We start from the raw sequence: 22,540 nt of genomic DNA, 5'->3' as shown, positions 1-22,540 counted from the left end.
AAAGTGACTTGATGGCACAGAATTGGGATTTAATATATCAAGAAAATGATACTTACAATGCAAGACATTTATGAAAAAATATTGAAGTTCTGGACCTCCAAAACAGAAGATGTCTCAACTAACTCACAGTTGGTCACAGCCGTGTGTGTGTGACCTTTCAAGATGAAAATCACAAAGTGCTTAACAATAAAAAAAGAAGGAGGACCTCTCCAAAGATCAACCTACATTCTATAAAAGCCTTAGAAAATACATGGCTGGAGATTCAGACTTCTTGATCTGACCCACGTTCTGTTTTGTCATGTACTCTGAAGCCAGAGACTGTAATTGAATTGCTTTTGATCTGTTAATAAATTGTTAACTTGATCCTCGACGTCATCCTCCTCATTTCTGATTCCAGTCCATCGCAGGGCCAACACGAAGAGACAAACAACCATTCACACTCACACCTGGGGAGAATTTAGAGTGACCAATAAACCTAACGTGCATGTCTTTGGACGGTGGGAGGAAGCTAGAGTACCCGGAGAGTACACGGGGAGAACATGCAAACTTCACACAGAAAGGCCAATGTTGGAACCTCCCCACAGTTGAGGCTCGTACCAGTGACCTTGCAGTGAGGCTGCTGTGCTAACCACCACACCAACGTGTCAAGGAACCATGAACATGTGGACCCAAGTGCAGGCAGAAGAGGCAGGAGAGAGACAGGTAAAGTTAAAGGTTTTAATAACAAAAACTAAACTTACCTAACCCTAAATACCAAAAACATGACAAAAACCCAGAACATGAAACAACATAAGTAAAGTAGGAACATAAACTGTGAATCATGACACACTGTGCAGGTAATCATATCTACTTATATGGTATCAGACAAACAGTTCTCTGCAACTTTTAAATCCACTCTGCCGAATAATGCATCCACCCACTTGTGCTGAACATATTTAGATAAAACTCTGTTTCCCACATCATATTAGGTGTGTTTGGAGTCATCAGGGTGAGTTCTTTACATGTAACTTACATATTAGTATGCTAAATCAGGGGATGCAAATCTCTGCAAGCATTACATCTGCTTTGCCATATTACGAATCCCCCTCATGGAACTTAAATACAAAGTGGTGGGGTGGAAATGGTATTTCCTCCATTATAACTAGTCTGTGTTGACTTATCAGTGTGGGTTCCTTACATGTAACTTGCATGTAACCTGTGTTTAAGAAAGACTGAAAACCAATTTTTTTCAGATCAGCCTTTGACACACGATAGTGTTGTCACTTGAGAAACTTTATATTTATACTTCATACGTGTACTATGTTTTTATTCTTGTTTTTATGTCCAGCACTTTGACCAGCCAGTTATATAAATAGAATTTGACTGATTGATTGAAATACTAAGCAATAAACATGGGAAGCTATTTAAACCATATAAAACTTAAAACCACTTCTACTTTTGTTTTCCAGTGTTATATTTGACCAACCAAAATGTATGATAATTAAAAAAAAAATAATAAAATAAAATCTGCATCATTTGAGTGGAAGACTTTGTCGCGTTTTTTAACCGGGATATGACACACACGAGTAGATTTCGCTTGCTTAGTCGTGCGCGGTCACGTGATGGGCCTGCAAACCGCGGCAGACGTGCTGTTCTCGGCATAATACGTGTTTATTAAGGGAGGACCAAATGGCGGACTCCCACAGACGAAGACAGAGACGCAGTGAGTTAATGATTAGTAAATATGTTTAGAATTAAATATTTTAACTATTATTTAAAGCCAAACTGTCGTTGTAACATTTAAAAGCAACTTTAAATTTAAATTTGCGCTACTTGTGCTGATGAAACGTGGTATCTGTGGGCAGATAATTAAGCTAGCTAACTCCGCGCACTTCATGCGGACATGTTCAAAGTCGTTGAAGTAAACCGAATTGTATCCACTCCTAAAATTTTTGCAAGAAAGTAAAGAAAAGTTACATGGTTCGCAAAAGAAATTTTGGCGGCGTAAAATAGTTCGGTGCAGCTAAATGGCAATGGAGGTGGAGGTGTGGAGGATTAGGGTCCGCTTAATCCCAGGGGACTTTACAGGCGTAGGAGTTACCTTTGCTGCTTGTTGAGTAGTTGGGAGACTCGCTAGAATTAATTTATGACTGTTTCTCTTAAAACAACAGACAAAACAATATAAATATATATATATAAATATTGTTTGTCTGTTGTTTTAACATAGCCTGTCACTGTGTTTTTAGTTCATTTAGTGACGTAATTGTCAGTTGAGTTTTGACAGTCTGCTTGTCTGCAGCCATGTGTGTAAAACATGAAGCGTGTGGTTAGCGCTGTTCGCCATTAGAGACCGCTGCAGCTGCTTTTGTTGTTATGAACGTGTATCGCAAAACACATTTTTATTGCTGCCACAAAACCTTAATTAACTGAACAGAGTTCAGCATAAAAACCGCTTATACGTACATATTAACGTGATGCATATATGTAAACATGTTTGAAGATAAAAAGTGTTTTTAGTTGTTTTATGTTTCTTTGCTTGCTATTGGACTAAATTGTACCACGTGTCCAGGAAGTAAAACGAAGCCACCTTTGTGGATATCAGTTCATTTAACTTACCGATGCATAACAACATCCGTGTTTATGATTTATATTGTTGGTTATTAGTTATTTTTTTCTGAGCTTGTTTGGGCTGTGTGTGACCTTTTTATTTTTCCCAATCGTGAGTTAAAATGGTATGGCGGACAATGACTAGACTGCCTCTGAGAATTAATGGGTATCGCTTCTCGGCCTTTTGGCTAAGATCAAGTGTAGTATCTGTTCTTATCAGTTTAATATCTGATACGTCCCCTATCCGGGGACCATATATTAAATTGATTTTTGGGGCAGGGAGATGGAATAGGGGCTTGCTCCGTCCACTCCACGCATCGACCTGGTATTGCAGTACTTCCAGGAACGGTGCACTCACCTCGCTCTTATGTGGAAAAAAATTAAGTTTTCAGTCTTTTCGTTCTTTTCTACTTGCGTTTTCTCCTACTTTGTTAGGGCAGGTGTCGTTTACTTTGGCTTTCTCGTATTTAAAAAGTACAGAAAAGATGAACATGCTGTAAGGTTTCATTGCTCTGATTTCATGTCTAAATCTGCGAGTCCCGTCTGTATATTTTATAGAATATACTAATGCAGCCAGTGAAACGCCCTTTCTCAGACACACCTAATAAACAGCGAGTTGATTGCTTAAGATGTTACTAATAGCGTAGAAGACATGGTACTATGGTGTGTACAGAAGTTGGGCTTAGAATCACTGCGTGGTTGAAACCTGCAGTTACGTCTATTCACCACTAGATGGAAGCAGAGTATATTCGTTGTTGTAGTTTTACAGCCTGGTGAAGATTTGAATGGCTCTTTTCTTGATGTTTGATAAATATAAAAAGAAATTAAATGACATATGTGACAATAAAAACAGCTAGTTGTGATATCTATGTATGTTGTGTTAAAATGCCATCATAAACTAACATTGTTTACACTCCAGAGCAACAGGAGGCAGCAGCAGCATGATTGTCAGTTTCCCAGCACAAGATAACAAAGAAACAGGAAGCGGTAGCCCTGTTAGCAGAACACAACATGTGACTTATATGTTTGCGTTTGTATTCTTTTCGTTGGATGTCAGATGTGAAGTAAACCGTTTGCGGTTGAAGTTTGATTTACCGTTGATCCAGTTTAACCATCTTTTAGGCTGTTAGTCATTTGCAGGGCAGCAAATCTATAAAATTGGATAATGTTTCAGTTAGCATTTTGAGTTTCCTGAACAGCATTGCATTATGGGAAACGTCAGTCTTTTTAAAATCAAATAAACAACAATCTTTCAGTGTTTACGTAAACCTACACCCATACATAAATTGTGTGTGTAATAACGTCCCCTGTATCCTCAGGCTTAGTTAGTTTGTAGACGGGTAATACCATGACTTAACTTAGTATGTGTATGGATGAGCCCCCTGGCCGTGAGGTATTCAAGTCATACTTACCTGGCAGGGGAGACACCATGATCATGAAGGTGGTTCACCCAGGGCGAGGCTCAGCCATTGCACTGCGGCTGTGCTGACCTTTGCGAATTCCCCAAATGTGGGAATCTCGACTGCATAATTTCTGGTAGTGGGGGACTGCGTTCGCGCTCTCCCCTGATTATGCTGTGGAATGAAAATAATTATGAGTTGATCATCTTCTGTGTGTGTGTGTGTGATCTGAGTGGATAGTAGTGGTTTATATATGCAGCTGTAGAAGTTGTTATAGTTGGTCATCCTGTAACATAGGTATTTTACAAAAATATGTTATTTTACCATCAGTCAAATTACTGCATATACATACATACATGCATTACTGTTTATCTGCATAGAAAGGCATGATGGGGGTAATGAATTGCTAGTTAAGTGTAAATTAACCTTCACTTAAGGTAAAAGTGTCAGTGAATGCAGCATGTAATGTACTTTATTATGTTGTTCTATATCAACAATGAAAAATGCTATTGGCTGTTTTTTTTTTTTTTACATATTTAACATCTGATGACCATTTAAGTTGTAACAATCAGCTAATTATTTTCTAAAATCTATTCCTTGGAAAAAAAAAGACAGTTCTCATTTGTGCCACCCTTTTTCTGGTTAGCGCCCCAGGATGGCTCCCTCATCAACGCTTTTCTAGAGCCGCCCCGAGATCCTTTCGATCACCTGTCAAGCACCCGGTTATAGAAGGTTCCTGCTCTGATTTGTATTTCAGAACCTGTTCGTAATTTCCCTTCACCACATTCAAGGCTCCTAAAAGTAAACCACTGGAGACAGAGGGCGACTGAAGCAGCAACGTTTGAGCAAAGCTGCGCTAAGTAAATAAAACCAACAAAAACACAGCAGAAAACATGTGGGTGTTAAACCTTCTCACCATGAAAAGTGTGGGTGTCAAAACACCCACATCCCCCACGGGTGCGCCGCCTCTGTATGGGCCTATAGCCTTCTGTAGCCTATCTCAACTATTATTCATCTTAAGCTTATTATTTGCTGTGTTACCAACGTTACATGCTGACTTAGGGTGCAAGATGTCCAGTATTAATGACGTTTGGTTTTTAGGCTAACATTACCTTTTTGGAGTTAGAATAAGTTTTGGGCAGGTGTGTTTGAGCACAGTATATCATACTAACCTTTGGTAACCAGTTTTTTTCTTACAAGTAAATGGATGTGTGTGGCAGTTCGACAGGTGAACTTCAGAGTAATTTTTTGTTTTGTTTCTTTTCCCTCAGTCGCAGCCCAGCAAGACAAAAATCCTGGTGGAAGCTTTGTGTGGAAGTATGCAAGGTAAGTCCAGGAGACATTTTCCTTTTACATGAATATAGTCACTCATTTATTTGCCAGACCACCTCAGACTGGATGCAGATCAAATCTGAGGATTTCTTCTTTTACTTTTTCTTATTCTATAATGCTGCTGCAACACTGGAATCTGGGATCAGTGAAGGACGTCTGATTCGGATTTATTGACATTATTGTCTTCAGATGTGATTATAGGCTGAGAAACACTGCACGAAATGTATGAAACAGTTGACACACTGTCAACTGTTTTTCATGCAGTACATTTAAATTATGTCCATATTTGGACTACATATTATAATATTTATACATCACCATTCAGCTGCATGCTTCCACTGTCTTGTTGGTGCATGGGCAGTAAAAGAAGCTGTCTTCTGTTTCTCATCAGGTCGTCTGAATTGTTTGAATTCATTGAAGCATTTTCAAGAAAAATATCTTGAGAGGAAATACTGATCTAAAAGAGACTGATTAAAGCTTGTTACTATGACTTTAAAATATTTGGAACTAATGTTAATTAATTTTCCTTAAAAAATGATAAAGGACTTAATGTTTTCTCATTCAGTGTATCACAATTTACAGATTCGCTCAAAGTATGCATCTTCATTCTATGTGTAGCTAATAAAATGTTTTATGACCATATTAAAATTATCTGACAACTTCAATCCTGTCAAGGGTTAAAGCAAAAAATGATCAAATTGGATTTTTCATTTGAGGCAGTACGTTGTCCCGGAGGTTGTCTCTGCTCCGCGTACACTGTGTTGACTACACGTCCAAAGCTGTGTCTAAGTAACTCAGTCATTATACTAATATTCTGGACATATCGGTTATCAGATGGAAGTACTTGTTCTTGTTAGAAACCGTCTGTCACAGATCACTGTATTACATTACATCCTGATGGGTCTGCGTCTCTCTGCAAAAATGCCTCATGACTACAGAGTAGTAGCTTCCTAACAGGCATGAACTGCTAGTACAGTGGTCACTTAGACCAGCGCAAAACTGCAAACTCATTGGAAACACCATGAGTGTGAGTGACAGTACAGGGATTGAAATCCCACATACAGATGCAAATACAGGACTCGTTCATGGTTAATGCTACGGTGGTACATCCATGCATAACAGAATATTACTGCAGTCCTTTAGATACACGTATGTTGTGGGGGAGAGTAAATGTATAATCTGTATAACATGTTGTTGGCCAGTAGTTGACGCTCTCTGCCAGCTGGTGGCAGTCTCACCACATCAGGGCCGATCATCACCCGAGCAGAAGAGAAATGACATGCCATCTACATTATAAATGTCACTATTTATGATTGACTTATCAAGTGTTCTATACCTGTGTCATTTTTTATGTTTTATGTAAGATGGGGAGTGTTTGGCTGTCTTAGGTCCAAGATAATGTCATAAAAAGTGTTTATTACCCTTAAGAAGTTGATTTAAAGCGGTTTCAATCCAGATGTAGTCTCATTCATTTCAGATGGTACGTCCTTCCTCAGACTTGCTTGCAGATGTTGAGTGAAATCACATGGCCACGATGAAAGATGACACTCATCAGGTATCATCTTTTGAAAATAGCATTAATTTAATAAATGGTTATTTACAAGACTTTCCATTTTAGTGTGTGGTTGATTTTTCTTTTCTTTGTATCTCACTTTCTTTCCACAGGCTGGCGTGCAGCTGAAAGCACAGTGTCATTACCTGGCCATGTGGAGGACTGCAGTCAGCAGATGCTGTGCAGGAAGTGGAGGCTTCAAAATGCATACCAGGGGCCTTAGAAATCACATGTATGCATTTCAAGTGGGACTCTGCCCTCCATAGATTTTGTAATAAGGTATTCAGTGATTTTTAGGGTGTTTAAGTGATGACATATTTAAAAAGTTATCAAGTATTATTATCCTGCACTCCCCAGCTGGGAATCATTGTGTGACGCCTCGTCCTTAAATAGAGGGACCTGTCATTATTCATGGCAGCTGTGTCACTAGGATACAGTTCGCCTCGTGTTTGGTTCTCTGAGTGGTTTGTGAAGTGCTTAACAGTTTTGTGGTTCTTTGAACTGTTTTGCTAAAGGCTCCCCGAGTAACTTATTGTGTAATTCATGTGTCAGGGTGCATTTGGTTGTTTGAACTTTTGTTATTCTGATTTGACTGCTCAACAGACGGATTGCTAAATCAGTGTTAAATTGGCTGTTTGTTAGGGAGCTTTCTCATTAGGAGAGACTCCTCACTTTTGTTTAGCCATTCTGGTTTCGTTTTGACTCTGTTTACCTTTTTATAGGATTTTATTGGTTAAGTTTCCTTTGTTTTGTTGAGCGAGTTATATTTTGTTGCCGGTCAGAGTACAGTTCCTTTTAGAGGACACTCTGTGTTCGTACTTATTGTATTTTACCTGAAAAAGAGATTTTATGTTTTGTAAATAGCGACCTTTTTTTGTAAATAAATAGTTTATTTTAATATCGACACTGGCTTGTGTTACTCCATCCCTTCCACCCCTAGACCAGAAGGGGTCCGTAACATCCAACTAGATTCTTTTAGCATTTTTTGTGATTATATTCAGGGCTTAAAATATTCCGGCGCCGTGCCGGTGTTGTGCTCTAAAGTGAATGTTTGCCAAAAATTGATTATACGGCCGCGGGAATCAGGTGGAATTAGGCTTCAGAATAGTACCAAATGTAACGTTATATTAACAAAGATACTTTTGTTTTATTGACAAAAAACACTATTCTGAGACCTAATTCCTAATTCATAGACGTGTTCCTACTCCAACACACCTGATTCAAATTAATGAATTTCATCCAGTTCTTTGCAGCCTGTTAACGAGCCATTAATTTAATTCAGGTGTTAAAGTAGGGTTACATCTAAAACATGCAGGGCAGGGGGGCCTGAGGACCTAGACTGGGAAACACTGCCTTAAAGGGTTGAGGAGTGGATGCAAGGAAGTAGATGGCCATTCATCTGTAAAATATGTCTCACATGAACAAACTGTAGCCATTTCAAGCAACATTTTTGTTTTATTGACAACTACAGGGCCCATGATCAGCTACTGATATGTTAAAACAATTATTCCGAGACCAAATTCCACTTTAAAAGAGGTGGGTGTAAGGTGCTACTTGGCCAGTAATGTGCACAGTATAACTCTTGATTGATATCAGACCACTTTAATGTAGATTATGCATTTTATTAAGAAATGTACTCTAATAAATAAGTCATGAACATCAGTGGAAATTAAACTTTTGTAAATTAACAAAGTTAATTTAGACATATTGTCACTTGACTTGTAGTTTAGTGTATAAAATTTAATTTGTTTTTGTATTTTCTATAACCTAATTTGATGTGGTTTTGAACAAAAACAATGGAAATGTTGCAATTTAAAATTAAAATGTTACCTAAAGTTCACTGTTGCTCTGTAACTTTTTTTGTATATATTGCCCTTTACTAAATATAAATGCTTGCTAAATTAATATTTTAAATTAATTAGCCTGACTGAGTTTTACATGTCCTTATAACATTTTTACCTTTACTTTCTAAAATTGACATTTAACCTGTAGGTCATCTTATGCCCTGCCAAGCACAATGGCAAAAAGTTGTTTGCTTATAGTGTGTATGCATCCGATCCACAGAAAAGAAACACCAATCACAAAAATCATACGAAACTAAATTCACTTAAACCAGTTGTCTGCCCAGAGGAGTTCAGTGAAACAGATTCTTCTCTCAGGAATGTATGGGTGTTGTTAGGCCTACTTTATAGGGTCTGAAGCCACATTAAAATATGCTTAAACCCACATAAAAAAATAATCATACTTATTGATTTCAATTTTTAAGTGTTAATACAACAGACATAGATGTTTCCAGCATGACCTTTTATCTTTGATCTTGGAAGCAAAGCATTGACTTTTCATCAATTTGTTCACCGGAACTATAATTCATCGTATTCACTTTGGTGGTTAAAGTTTATTTTATTTCGCATTCATGTAGAGCCAGTTTATTAAAAGCTGCCTAACACTGGATCCTCTGGTTCAACCACCGTTCAGGACATGCATAAAGCAACAAAGATGTAGAACTTGTTGAAACGGAAATGTACCATCTTTGTGCGAAATGCTGGCCTCAAATTTTCCATTGCAAGTAAAACTCGAAAGGTTGAACAAAGGGATGGAAAAGTGAAAGTGGACTAAGACAAGAAGTTTCTAGAAAGCTACAAGAAATGTTTGGGCCATTTCTTGTTATATTCTTTGTGAGAAGAAAACCAGCAACTGAGGGAGATTATTTGTTGCTGTGGACTCTGGTCACTCTATGTAAGCCTTTTTTAGTGGTAAGTTTGGATTAAAAATATTTATATTTCAGAGAAAGAGTTCATTTTTTAGTCTGGACGCAAGTTTTTCTTCTTAAATATTCAGGGTGCTAATATTTATGACATTCAATACTGATGTCAAGTGATATGAGAAATCCCAGGAAAAGGTCCATCACTAACCACTAAGCCTCTACTGATGACGGAGGTCAGGATATTCAGCTCTGTTAGGATGAACAAGTTCTGACTAAACACACCGGACATGTGTAAACTTTAAACGCTCACACCCTCAGTCATCCCCATTGACTTTTGAATCACTTTGCATCATTCACATGCTGAATATAAATACCAAGCTCTATAACAAAAAGTTTTTTAAATAAAAAATGAGCAAGGAAACACATGACATGTTTTCATCTGCATTTTATAGAACAGCAAACAAAATGATTCACAACAAATAATTACTCAGTTAAAGTAGCAATACCAAAATGTCCATAGATAACAAAAAAGGTCATGAAATGAAATGTGAACATGGCACAAGGAGAAAAATAAAAATACTATTTGTCTTATACAGACTATTTTCCATGATCTGAAAAGTGCTGATTTAGGATAATTTGAAATTAAAGAAAACATAAACAAACACACCCCAAACAAAACATAGATTGATAAGGACGAGGTAGCATCTTCTTGCAAGGCAGTGCAATATCTAAACTTAAATTTAGTGCTTCATAATTGAACAAAGGAAGTTAATTCAGAAAAACTTTTTACTGTTGAACAGTGTGAGCAGAAAAAAGAATGAAAACAGTAAATGAAGCAACACTGAGTCTCTTTGCTCCCATTTCTCTCATTGTTCTTTAACCAACATGAACATAACGATGATTTATAGTCCGGATTCTGAAAACTGAAGGACTCTGTTTACTCTAAACGTTAAAGGCGTCCTGTACCTGTTTTTGGCCCAACAGAAAATGGCACCCCAGGACGAGACGAGTTGGCGTGTCCGTGCTCTGACAGGTCATATGATTTCAGCAGCACATGGAGAACCTGCACAACATAGAGGAGAAAGTTTTAAAGTTGTGGTTGATGGTCACATGATCTGCCAGCTTTTATTTTTCTCAGAGCCAGCGTGGCCTTCAGCTTTACATTTTTCTAATCTTCAATTACACAATCATCGGCTGACGAGCATCACTCTGAGACGGAGCCTTGGAAATTCTGCATCTTCAAACGTTTCTCTCTGAGCTTTTGGTAAAATTTCTGGAAAAAGAAAAAGGTAGAAGCACAGTGTCAGGCCAGCCTGTGTTGCTGTGAGTTGAATGTTGTGTATGTGCGCATACCTGCAGGTTATGATAGTGCGCTTCACTGCAGCAGTGCAGATCCTCGGTGGTGCTCTCATTCAAGTAGAAAACAGAGCACAAGTGGCAGAAATACCCAAATTTAGGCACCACAAACTCCTGACCTGCAGAGAAAGACAAACGGGAACATGAAAGAAGTGACCAAACATTCACATCTGAAGCGTTTTAACTATGTGTCTCTTACCGAGGGGGGTCTTGTGGTTGAATGGAGCCAGATTAAACTCAACAGCAAAACCAGTCTGAGAACTAGAACTCTTAGCTTCAGCTCCATCAGGCTCCGGTCTCTGATGAAGGACTGAAGATGACCAAAAAGAGATCAATACTTGAGCTCTGAGGAGAGAATCTGATAATTAAATATCTTCTCTTAATTGAAAGACATCAGCATGGACTTTAGTTTTCTAACATATTATATACATATCAATCATGAATTTGTGACATTTAAGTAACACATGACATTCCTTCATTCAAAACAAGTTAGACACAAAAGCTAACAGTGGCGGTATACCACAACATGACATGTCAAAGGGTGTGTCCCAATCCGCGCACTTCTATACTTCGAACACTACATTTAAGTGCTTAGTGCGCTGACACAGAAATTTCTGTAAAAACTCAGTGCACTGAAAGTACCCGGATGCTGCCCTAAACTCGGCCAAAAATCTAGTGCGAAACGGTGGACACTACACGCACTAAACGGACGCCATCTTGCTGACGTAGCGGAAGAGGAGGAACTTTCAACCAGTTTTTCAGAGCTGAATAATGGCAGCCACCGACTCAGCGGTACCGATGCAGGCGGAGGTTATTTAGTACAGATGTAAGTATGAGGTTATTTGATCATAATTCTAATATAAACTGCAGCATGCTTCTTATCTCTTCTATCCCTGATGACAGTTATGGATCTGATTATTTGTTGGAGGCTGCAGTAGAGTTAGCAACGTAGATTCTTTGCAGCACATTGTTAAAGAATAAGTAAATGTCCAATAAATACTTAGAAGTTGTACAGAAGCTGAATATCCCTAACGTTTTTTGAGTAGTGTATGTTGAGCTACAATTTTATTTTCTTCACCTTTAATGTTGGCTTTGCTGTTTCCTTCCACCTCTTCTTCTACACATCCTTCCATCGTTTGGTTTTTACAGCAGCCAGACTGTGGATGCTGTGCAGCAGAAAGACCGCTGACGGTAGATCGGCTCACAGCTTCCACCTCTGTCCTCCTGACCTCCGTCTGGCTGTTAGCTGACAGATCAGATGTGTCTCTGTCCAATGTTGAGATGGGATCAAGTGAATCAAGAGGCAGGAACGTCTGTTCTTCTTTAACATCTTCTGCGCTCACAGCTTTCCTTCCAGTGAATTTTCTTACTGAGGGAGACAATACATTAACTGAGTTTTATATTTGAAATTGCCATTAAAATATTTTATTAGGGAGCAGTATAATGGAAGGAAAAGCAATGGGCAGGACTAGAGCATGGATATACAACTTTTTATTGCAAGGTGCATTAAAATAAAAGGTTAGCTTATTGGATGTAAAGTGTCAACAAAAGATGAGAGCTACTATTCAAGAGAGAAATGAGGGGGATCTAACAACCAGCTTGTTAAGTAGCTATTCATGTTAGGGCTGCACATTTTCTCTGTCATCAGTTAACACATGCAACATTAGTATCTTTATTACTGTATGGACTGCACAAGCAATCCAGAGCAGAGGTCTCTGTCCTGGACAATAAAGGACTCATGGCGAGAAGCTAGCTAATGAAAGCATGAAGACAAGCAGAGCTCAGAACGGATCGAGTAGAGGTCCATGGCTCTTTGCATTATGACCACAACACTTTTTTCAAGCAACCAAAATCAACAGCATGAGTTTTAGAATTTTACACACCTGAGTCGTCATGTTTACGTTTGACAGATGAGGTTGTCTTCGCTCCCTCCTCTTCATTATCCCTTTCATTTACTGTCCCCAAAACCTAAGAACAGATACGATTTTTAGAGTAGGTTTTCTAATCAATAAAAGATTTTTCCTGCTGAGCCAATAGTTATATTATGTTGAATCTAAAGCAGACCTGTGGGTTCAGGAAGTCCACTGACTGGTTGTCCTGGATCAGGGAGTCAGACTCCAATGTTCTATGCTCTTCTTTTTGCTTCTCTTCTTCTATGGTATCACTCAGAGCCACTAGCTCCTGTGGTTCTACATTTATGTTATTCCCTCTCTCTTTTCTTTCCCTGCTCATTCCTTCATCTTCATTCTCTTTAGCAGGAGCCTGTCTCATCTTCAGTTCCTCTTCCTCAGCTACATCATTAGAGTTATTTTCCTCCTCCTCACTCACATCTTCCAGGGTCAAAAGAAAGCTCAATGCAGTCGCAGTTTTATTTCTCCTTGGAGATTTTTCTATGCTGTCTTCTGTTGTCGCAGCATCACTTTGGGCATTAGTTTCTGGTTTTTCTTCTTTCTTAGCATCTGCTTCTGGTACTCTGTCCTCCTTTTCGGTGCCAGATCTATCTGAAGGAGGATTATTAGCTTCTTGAACCTTATCAGCTTTCATGACCTTTTGTGGTGGTTCCACAGCTGTGGAGCCATATCTTATTTGGTTCATTTCAGCTGGACCCTTTTCTTTTGTCACAATTTTTGGTATTTTTTGTCGTGTTGCAGGTTGATCATCACCCACAAAGAGATCCTCCACAGCATCTACCATTTCACAAGTAGCCTCTTCCTCACTTGTGTCTCCTTTAGCAGCATCACTCTTCATTGTTGGACTACTTCCTCTTAGAGAGGCTTCATCTTCTGGATTTGTAGCTTTCTCTCCATGTTGTTCCTGTGAATTTCTGGCTGATGTGATCGTATGTATTTCTGGGCTCTTTTCTTTTTTAGTTCTGTTATTCAAAGTGTTTTGCTTTGTCTTTTTGATGGTGGGTTTTTCAGTGGCAGGGTCTTCTTCCACAGAGTCTAAAATCTGCATAGTTTGCTTTTCTGCCTCATGGTTCGCTAGTTCATAGACCATAATTTCTGTGCCTTCGACATTTTTTTTGTCACTTCCTGTTGTGTTTACTGTCATGTCTTGTTTCTTCGTCAGTTTCTCCTCACTTGGTTTCATAGAAAATCTTTTGGTTCTTTTTTCCTTTCTTTTATCTTCTAACTGCATCTCTGTAGTGATTGGCTGATCCTCCACAGAATCAATAACGTGGTGATCGGCTTTAAAGATCTGATTGGTTGGAGTTTCAAGCTTCCGGCCGTCACCTTCTGCTATGAAGTGATCCCTTCCTGAATCCAGAGTCCTAAATGCTTCCTGTTCAGTGAAATCTTTTGTTGGGTTTTTGCTGTTTCTGTCAAGAGGCTGTTTGGTGTCAGAGATTGGGGTAGCTTGTTTAGAAGTTTGGTAAAATTGCTCCCAGCTCTTTAAAGTTTGCTTCTTTTTACATAACATGTTATTTTTATCTGCTACATCTTTAACTACTGATCGATCAGGACTGTTGACTGACTGAGTCGCAGCTCCCTCAGACAGCTGCTGTAATGTGGAACCTTCATTTTCATTGTTATCTAGGGATGAAGCTGCTTGGTTTTTTGAAGTATTGTCTTCCATTTGGTAAGAATAATCCATTTCCATTTCACTGGAGGCTTTGTCTTCATCATCAACACAATCCATCAGCTCTTCTTCATCCTCATGTGATCTCTGGTCTTGCTCAGATCTGGGTATCAGAGCTTCACTGCTACTGACTCGGACCTTTTCTTTGTTCTTCTGTTCATCACTTTGGTCACATAGTGAATCAAGAGTTTGGTCATTTTTTCCATCATCTCCCTCATCCGATACTTTCTTCCTTTCTTTCTCTTTGCTTTTCTTCACCTTTTGGATTTCTTTAAAATCTGACTTGGGACTTTGATTTTGGTTGGTAATCTCTAACTCCCGTCTCTGTGCAGCTGGATCCACCTCTGATGTTTCTGTTTTTGTGTGTGACCCACTACATTTTTCTGTTAGTTTTTCTTCTTCATATGACCGACAGGTTTCTTTTGACACCTTAACAGCTGCAGTTAAAGAACAGGTCTGCTGACTTGTAGACAAATGCGATGCTGTAGCCGCACCCTCAGTCTTACTTGGCTGACTTGAGATGATCTCTTTCATTGCAATGTTACTTGTTCCTGTTATAAAAGATTCAGAAAGAGGGGGCCCAGAAGAGGCAACTAGGTTAATAGAAGCAGGAAACCCGGTTAGCTGTGCGAGTTTGATCAAATTATGAGAGGGTTCAGCAGGAAAAAGCTGTGCTCTATTTTCCACAGCTGACAACTTGCCATCAATGCCGGTGGTTTTCATTGTAAGATTCACTGTGATCTCACTACAGTCTTCAAGATGCTGTTTCAGGCTCCTCAGGCTAAAAATCAAGAACAGAAATAGTTAAAACTGAGTTGTTCTAACAAAATGTCCAGAAGTCACCAAATGTAGAAATTTAAATCAGACACACACACACACACAGATGCTGAAAACATGAGCACATGCATCCGTCTTATCCTCTGAATGTTTTTACAGATGGGCAACAGTGACGTGCACGTCTAGCGTGGATGTTTTTTCAGCTCAATTCTGGCCAAATCGTTTAAAAAACTTATTTTAAAGTCAACAAGTTTCATATCGAAACTATGGGAACTTACTGGGTTTCAGCCAAAACATTTGACAATTACCAAAGTGTCCAAAAAGTGTAGTCATTCAGATCAATCTGCAGGGTTGTGAGATAAACTTTGCCTTCATATTAATAATTTCAACTGATCTCCAGGGTCATGGCAGCCAACCATCAGGTGATTCTTATTTTTCCTGACATTTTGACTCAAAACAGCTTGAAGCAAAGTTAAATACTCACGTCTCAATATGTCGAACATTTTTCCTATGTGGGGGGAAAGAAGACAGATAAACGATCAATTAAAAAATACAGAGGTTGCCCAGTTTAGAAAAAAAAAAGGTATTTATATAATTCTGAAATGATTTACTTCCATCTCCTTGTTATTTTAGGGACACATACCAAGTCTTGTCTGCATTCAAATAGTCCATTAAGCAAATCTTCTCCACCACTTGTGTTACACCAGCCGATTCAGACATCTCAATGCAAATCTGTGCCAGAGACAGTCATGAAAGTCATGGACACAGTAAAGCAACAGCAGAAAGAAACAGACTGACAAAAACAACACAAACAATTCAGGGTTGGGATCACTTGGAGGTTTAAAAGGAGCTAAACAGAGTAATTCAAATATGACATACTTGAGAGCCTTGACCATTTTTAAGATATCTTAAGGTAATAATTTATGTTTGTGAAGTATCTAATAATTTAGGAAACAACCAGAAATATTTCAAAGCAGGTGTCTCCACCAGGTAATAACGCTGCATCAATCTCAAACTGTAAATGTCACCAAGACTTATGGATTTGTTCCATTTAAATTGGGATGATAATGTGCCGTTTGATGTGTATGTTTGTCTTATTTTCTTTGCTTTTGGTATTTCTTTTGCTGCTTCTTGCCAGGTTCTTTGTAAATAAACAGTTCTCAATTAAGTGATTAAATAAAAGCTCATTTATGTATTTTTTCATTTGTCTATTTATCTATATTGGTACTTATTGATTTTAGGCCTTGTGTCAGACTCTATTAGCTTTATGCTAAACACAAATTCAAAGGGCTTCATAGTGAATAAGGAACTTATTAAAAGACTCATCACTATTCTATGGACGTACCCTGTTGGCTAGAGGCAGGAAGCTGACAAAAGCAGCTATGGATGCCACTACTTTCATGACCATCATGACAAGGTGCACGGATGTCTTGGAGATCTCCACACACAGCAGGCGATCCTCCAAAGACTCAAGATCTGGAACATGCTGAGAAAAACACAGCTGGCATTGAGGAAAAGGACATCCAATAGAGATGTTGTTATTGTACATTTAAATAAGAGATCAGTGACTTACAGCATTGCTCCATTTCATCATAGTTCTGTACATGATCTCCTGCAAAACCCAAACATGGCTTTAGTCAGTTCTCATTAAAACCTTTAAGTCTTTAATCAGACATGCACTCGTTTGAATCAACGGTATTTAGAAGAAAAAGCCTCAGCAGTATAATTCAGAGAAAATAGCCACTTATTATAAGAACAGCTGTACTTGCTTCTAACTTGTAAGAATCCTTCTGGGATCTGCTGGCTCATATATATTAAGTTTCTTGGGTTTTTTATGTGAGATTAACTTTAGCTATATTCTTAAAGGGAAGACAGAGCATGGGACTGTTGAAGCAAGGTCCACTGTAGATCAATGTTGCAGTTCGAGTCGTTTCCATCATTAAACAGTGAAAAAAAGAGAAAAAAAACCCATAACACACACTTATAAGTTTTAAATTTTACTCAGAGTGTAAATACTAGAACCACAACTACCACCTCCGACTTAGATGGTTTAAATGTTATTTAAAACCGTATTCACATTTCCGAAACAGTAATCTCTAATGTCCAATAAAACTTCATGTTTTATGACAAATGTTTTCTTTTGAGGGACTGTCCTGTATTTCCTGCTTACTCATGTTCATGTGTTAAAGTGTCTTTACCTCACTGGATCCCGGATGCATGTCCTGCAAGACAAAGTGGACTTCGAGCTTAAAGCCTCTGACAGAAAATGGATTTCTGATGTGATCTCGGACAAAGTCAGAGCAAGATTCCCAGCTGTTGAAATAAACAAAGGCCTAGAAGAAAAGAAAAAGTGTCATAAAAGCCAAGTAAAGTTTCATAAGAAAATCTGTGTCAGAATCTGCTGCATCAACCCCTTACTCTCTTCTGCAGTGGCAGGACCATCACCTTGTAGTATAAAAAATTAACTGTGTGTTCTGGGATGTAAGGCCACACCAACTGAGTGATGTCCATGTGCGTGTAGTTTCCTTCTGGTAACCCGGTCAGCATGACTGTGGAGAACTCAGAAGCTTGATGATGAGCCTTCTAAACGACACAAAATTCAGAACCAAACATTTATTGTTACTCCTTTTGTGAGAATACAAGTGTAGTCATCTGACTAAGCACTGGAATTTAGCTGTGCACATTTAAACCAGACTTGACAAGTAGGTCACACCCAATTCTTTTTTCATAGTTTCAAATCACTTTTCAAGTTGCCTCAGTTGACAGCTGTATTCCAGTATTAGAGTTTCCATAGAGAATGTGAAGATGACATGAACAGGTTTTCTTAACACATCATGCTAAAGTGCAGTTCGCCTTTTAGTAAATGGGGAGAAAAACAAATGGAATTTTGCAGAATTATTGCATAAAACCAGCCTGCAACTGAGCAGATCTTGCACTCAGTAAAAACGAATTTCCTCCATGTAAGTTCAATCTTTCACTCTCCACCAGATGTTATTGATTTAGTCAAACAAAAGTCCAATTTACGTCAAAGCATATTCATTGTAGCACATTGAATCTGCACAGATCAAATATTATGTAAGTGGAATTATTAGATGCCTGACACACAGTGTGGCTTCCAGACAACTTATATTATGGCTTAAATCATGCAGCACATAGCTTTCTATAGGAAAACACATTACAGGCTAATACAGACAAGACTCCAAATGATGAAATTATATATTTCAAAAAGGTTCTTTAAAAATAACCAATTGTGTGAACTCAAATATTTCAATCTAAAAAAAAAAAACTAACAGTGAAGCAAAAGGAAAACCTTTAGGATGCTGGAATTTTATATAACAAAAAACAAAAAAAAAGAAAAAATAAAGAGAAAAAAAGTTCTTTGGGACAGATGGTTGGAAAAATATTTTCTCTGATTTACCTATTTTTACCTTCAACACAATTATTTAAACATTTAAAAAGAGAAAATAAAGGTGTTAGAAAATGTTCTCACCTCAATGTCATCCATTTGTATGACAGTCAGATAATCTGTGAGTCAAAATGATTTCAGTCAGTTACAGTTACCATGGCACATTTAGCCGATACCTGTAGTTCGGGTGTTTCTTACCTGGCACGATGAACCAAGGAGACGCTGTAGGGAACATGTATGGACTAGTGGTCATCGTGACCCAGAATGGAGGCGTGCTGCCCAGTGGAACACTCAATGTTGTTGGGAAAACTGCCCCAGCAATGACGTCCTTGTTTTCCGGCATAGCTCTTGCAGCCAGTTTTGGTACTAAATAAACACAAAACAAGCTGATGGAACCAAGATCAAAATGGAATAAACATTAATACCCTGGTTCCCAAACTATTTCCTGCAGGGCCTCCTTTTCACCGACAACGATGTCAACTCCCCTTCACTTACAATGAAACACATGAAGAAATGCACCATGACATAGTTTTATTTGGCAGATAAATAGTCTAGTATCTTTATTTAGTTTATTGACTGATACTTCAGTTACACCACATCGGGTGAAGAGAAGTATTAATTCCTCTGCTACAGAGCGAACCTTTTTAAACCAGAAAACTCTGCACACTACTTTACATGAAGCGAGTTGAACAGAAACGAGTTATTGAGCCATTTTTGAATTAACAGGCTTTTGTGTTCAGAATGAGAAGTTCCCAAGTAGTGTTGGAACTTGTTTGGCTTCATACTGGCAGATGCAAATACTTTGAGAGGTACAGCACAGTGTTCTCTCTTCATTCCCCACTGTTGTACTAGTCAAACCCAGGGCCAGATATATTTCTTCATGTTTTCTTGTCATTTTCTTATTTGGTTGTTGAAATGTCTGTTAACTCATCGTTGTTTGTCCATTAGTAATTTCAATAATTGGTTTGTGCTTTGCTAGCAGTGCAAAATCTATATGTTGCATTTAGCCTAGCTGCCCCCACCCCGCTGCAGTACTAGAAATGTACCTTGTATGATACCTACATGGTGCTGTGCAGGGGCTTCGTGGCATTTTCATTCTGTAGACCGTGTAGCCAAAGCCATGTTTCAGGAAGCTGTACCAAACTCCAAGCCAATCGGCATCACAAATGGAGTCAAATTCAACAAACACCTGAAACCAACAACAGGCATGACCATCAGGAAATCCTAAAATCACTCCAGCAGTTGAAAGTGTGTGTTTACCTTGCCGAGTAGAGGCAGGTAGTTTCTCACAGAACCAACTTCCTTCAAAACTTCCATGAGACCAAGGACCTCACTTGGGGAGATGTTCCTGATATAGATGGTTCTCCTACCGTCGTCTTTAAGTTTCTGCTTCAAGAAACACAAGTACTTAAACCAATCAGAAACAAGACTGCCTCCTCCTCTGCATGACGTGTCATGTTTTACTACTAAATCTAAAGCCTAGTCTGCTGGTGGTATCCTGTGTATAAATGGTTCTGTGAGGGTTATAACTTGGCTTTAAGGTTTTGGGAGCTTTAGATTGAGATTTATTTTGTCAACATCAGGTCTCCACAAAAGAGTACAAGGATTAGACCATGAGTTGTTGGAAATTTGACAGCGTTAGTGTGAAGGGTACAGCTAGGATACACACAATGTACCACCACCTAGAGTAGTGCAAGGGGGAGATGGGTATTTGGGTGTTACTCACATAACACATCCGTCTCATCAGAAATTGATAGAAGCCAAACTGAAACAAAAATATCACAGGAGCCAGTGTTAAAGTAAATAAACCCATCTAGTATCAACACATTTAGATAGAATGTTTCTGGTGTTATTTTCTTTTATGCTTAAAAATCTAAAATTCAATTCAGATTCTTTAAAACAATAAATAATTTAAATGAGCTCACCGGTGTCATTGAAATGCCGCCGTTAACTGCACGCAAACATAACTTTGACCCAAGAAGAATAAAATCCTGTCTTGTTGACACATCAATGATGTTTTGCACCTTTCCCACACCCGGCATGAAGGCAAAAGCCTGAATGAAAAACATGTTTACGTATTTATATTTTTACTATGCTAATAAGTCTTATAATTCTACTTCATTTCAAAATTTGCTCAGTACCTTGGAACACTAACATGGGATTAATAAGCAAACCTTATTTACATTTATAAACTGTTCCTACCATGCGTGTCTGAGGAATGACATAAATGTTGTCGTCCTTGTATTTAAATCCAAATGGGATGAACAGATTGGCTACGTCAGCCTCAGTGTAACAACCATCATGATGCTCTGGTAGGTTGGTTATTAACAAGACATCCAGTGAGAAAGGCTGGGGAAAGAAAAATAAACAAGCCCCAATTATTGCCCCAGTTGTTGAGCCAGTCAACACAGCTATGCTCCTCATCTGGCCAGATGTTGTACTAATGCAAGAAAGGGTTTGTGAGCACGGGGGAATTTTCACCATTAAAAAACACCAAACATGATCATTGATCCAAACCAGAGCCCAGTTAAAATTTCATACTTATCTTTGTGAAAGTGTGCATGGTAGAAGCACATGAACCTGTAAGTTTAGCCGATAATTTTAAGTTAAATTTAGAATCAGCTGTGCTGCACTGACCAGAAACATGCTTACTGTCCACTCATCCAGTTCTGGGAGAGTGGGGATGATAGGGGTGGGAACAGGCCCCGTTCTGGAACTAGCAGCCTCAATAACAGTGAATCTTGCAAGGATGTAATGAGCTAGCTCGGCCAGCTACTGGGCTAGCTGTGTTTCTTTCTAAGCCCAAACATCTGGACCTAAAGCCGTCCATAGACAGCTACTACTTGACTCAGGTTCGCAAGCTTCTCACCATCTCCCACAGCTCACCAAATGCTTTGGCATCTTCTTTGGGCTGCTTTCCATCTAGCCTTTTAGTTTGCAAGCTCCTCTTTTCATCTGCTCCACACAGCAAATGCAAATTATCTAAATACTGCCACAATTAGTCACGGTTGTAGCAATACTTCCTCCGACAGGTCCATGTAAAGCACATAGGCTGCTGGACTTTTCTCTTTATCAGGCAGCATGATGCTCCCCAGATTAAAAGCAGTAATCCTTAGCTTTAGCATTGATAAAGAATTTTGCTCATAAAAAAATCTAATGTTAAAGTTTAAAAAGTGACTTTTAGGGACTTTAAGAGCATTATCTCATCCATGGAAAATGTAGGTGGTTGTTTAATCTGAATCAGAATAATTTATAATCATTGGTGAAACAATAATTTCGGAATTAAATCACAAAATATCTTAACATCCATTCATGAGCTAAATCTCCAGAAACATAAGTCCAATGACACTGAACACACAGGTCCCCCTACCAAAATTTTACTAAATAAAATTTAAACCTTTGTATAATCTAAATTGTTTTTAAGTGCAGTAGTTCTTATAAGTGATAAAAAGCTTACTCTTGATAACAGGACGGTTTCCATCTTCAGGCAAGCTGTGAAGAGAAGTTATAAACAGTTCAATACAAGTTATGGTCACATTTTCAACATATATGCTGATTTCTGCTTTTAATCCAACGTTTTATTTTATAAGGTTTTATAAACTTGAACAAGTTTCCTTTAATTTTAAAACTGACTCAAAAGCGTCACATTTGATGAAATACTAGCTCTTCTCAGAAAAGGCAGACAATGATCAAGGTATCACTGTGCTAGAAAAGACCAGACGTGACTCATCTAGATGTGGTCAGATGGGAACTTTTATTTCTTGTAGTTGGATGTTAAAAGTTGCACCTCTAAACAGCTCACCGTTTTAATTGTGGCGACCAATCTGCTCTGGATATGCACATTT

At 38.5% G+C, this 22,540-nt stretch overlaps 1 protein-coding gene, 1 long non-coding RNA gene and 2 other non-coding genes across 8 annotated transcripts in view; 3 read left to right on the top strand and 1 right to left on the bottom strand.

Moving 5' to 3' along the window:
• The first annotated feature begins 1,670 nt into the window (after nucleotides 1-1,670).
• LOC121639504 lies at nucleotides 1,671-22,421 on the top strand. Its single transcript, XR_006010173.1, has 5 exons — nucleotides 1,671-1,702; nucleotides 5,258-5,312; nucleotides 6,796-6,873; nucleotides 6,984-7,149; nucleotides 22,410-22,421. It is a non-coding gene; the product is annotated as an uncharacterized LOC121639504 (long non-coding RNA).
• On the top strand, nucleotides 2,755-2,945 carry LOC121640884. Its single transcript, XR_006010613.1, has one exon. It is a non-coding gene; the product is annotated as a U2 spliceosomal RNA (small nuclear RNA).
• On the top strand, nucleotides 3,991-4,154 carry LOC121640860. The gene has a single exon (XR_006010593.1). It is a non-coding gene; the product is annotated as a U1 spliceosomal RNA (small nuclear RNA).
• Nucleotides 10,296-22,540, bottom strand: part of LOC121639500 (zinc finger protein 638-like) — a 29,610-nt gene continuing 17,365 nt past the window's right edge. For 4 of the 5 annotated variants that reach the window (XM_041984789.1, XM_041984790.1, XM_041984791.1 and 1 more), the window contains exons 29-51: nucleotides 22,153-22,187; nucleotides 20,898-21,044; nucleotides 20,621-20,749; nucleotides 20,422-20,460; nucleotides 19,956-20,081; nucleotides 19,758-19,884; nucleotides 18,894-19,061; nucleotides 18,780-18,814; nucleotides 17,708-17,872; nucleotides 17,488-17,622; nucleotides 16,863-16,901; nucleotides 16,635-16,775; nucleotides 15,933-16,021; nucleotides 15,774-15,797; nucleotides 15,214-15,293; nucleotides 12,995-15,063; nucleotides 12,814-12,898; nucleotides 12,009-12,299; nucleotides 11,130-11,240; nucleotides 10,928-11,049; nucleotides 10,737-10,847; nucleotides 10,541-10,637; nucleotides 10,296-10,363 (exon numbers count right to left, since the gene is read on the bottom strand). In XM_041984789.1, the coding sequence (XP_041840723.1) occupies nucleotides 10,779-10,847; nucleotides 10,928-11,049; nucleotides 11,130-11,240; nucleotides 12,009-12,299; nucleotides 12,814-12,898; nucleotides 12,995-15,063; nucleotides 15,214-15,293; nucleotides 15,774-15,797; nucleotides 15,933-16,021; nucleotides 16,635-16,775; nucleotides 16,863-16,901; nucleotides 17,488-17,622; nucleotides 17,708-17,872; nucleotides 18,780-18,814; nucleotides 18,894-19,061; nucleotides 19,758-19,884; nucleotides 19,956-20,081; nucleotides 20,422-20,460; nucleotides 20,621-20,749; nucleotides 20,898-21,044; nucleotides 22,153-22,187 (4,226 nt within the window). In that variant the 3' untranslated portion in view covers nucleotides 10,296-10,363; nucleotides 10,541-10,637; nucleotides 10,737-10,778. The remainder of the gene's footprint in view (nucleotides 10,364-10,540; nucleotides 10,638-10,736; nucleotides 10,848-10,927; nucleotides 11,050-11,129; nucleotides 11,241-12,008; nucleotides 12,300-12,813; nucleotides 12,899-12,994; nucleotides 15,064-15,213; nucleotides 15,294-15,773; nucleotides 15,798-15,932; nucleotides 16,022-16,634; nucleotides 16,776-16,862; nucleotides 16,902-17,487; nucleotides 17,623-17,707; nucleotides 17,873-18,779; nucleotides 18,815-18,893; nucleotides 19,062-19,757; nucleotides 19,885-19,955; nucleotides 20,082-20,421; nucleotides 20,461-20,620; nucleotides 20,750-20,897; nucleotides 21,045-22,152; nucleotides 22,188-22,540) is intronic. The other variant, XM_041984793.1, reaches the window with a different exon arrangement.

Source organism: Melanotaenia boesemani, chromosome 5, assembly GCF_017639745.1.
Source record: "Melanotaenia boesemani isolate fMelBoe1 chromosome 5, fMelBoe1.pri, whole genome shotgun sequence".
NCBI classification, from domain to species: Eukaryota; Metazoa; Chordata; class Actinopteri; order Atheriniformes; family Melanotaeniidae; genus Melanotaenia; species Melanotaenia boesemani.
Note: the sequence above shows the minus strand (reverse complement) of the source record. Positions and strands in the feature narration are given on the sequence as shown.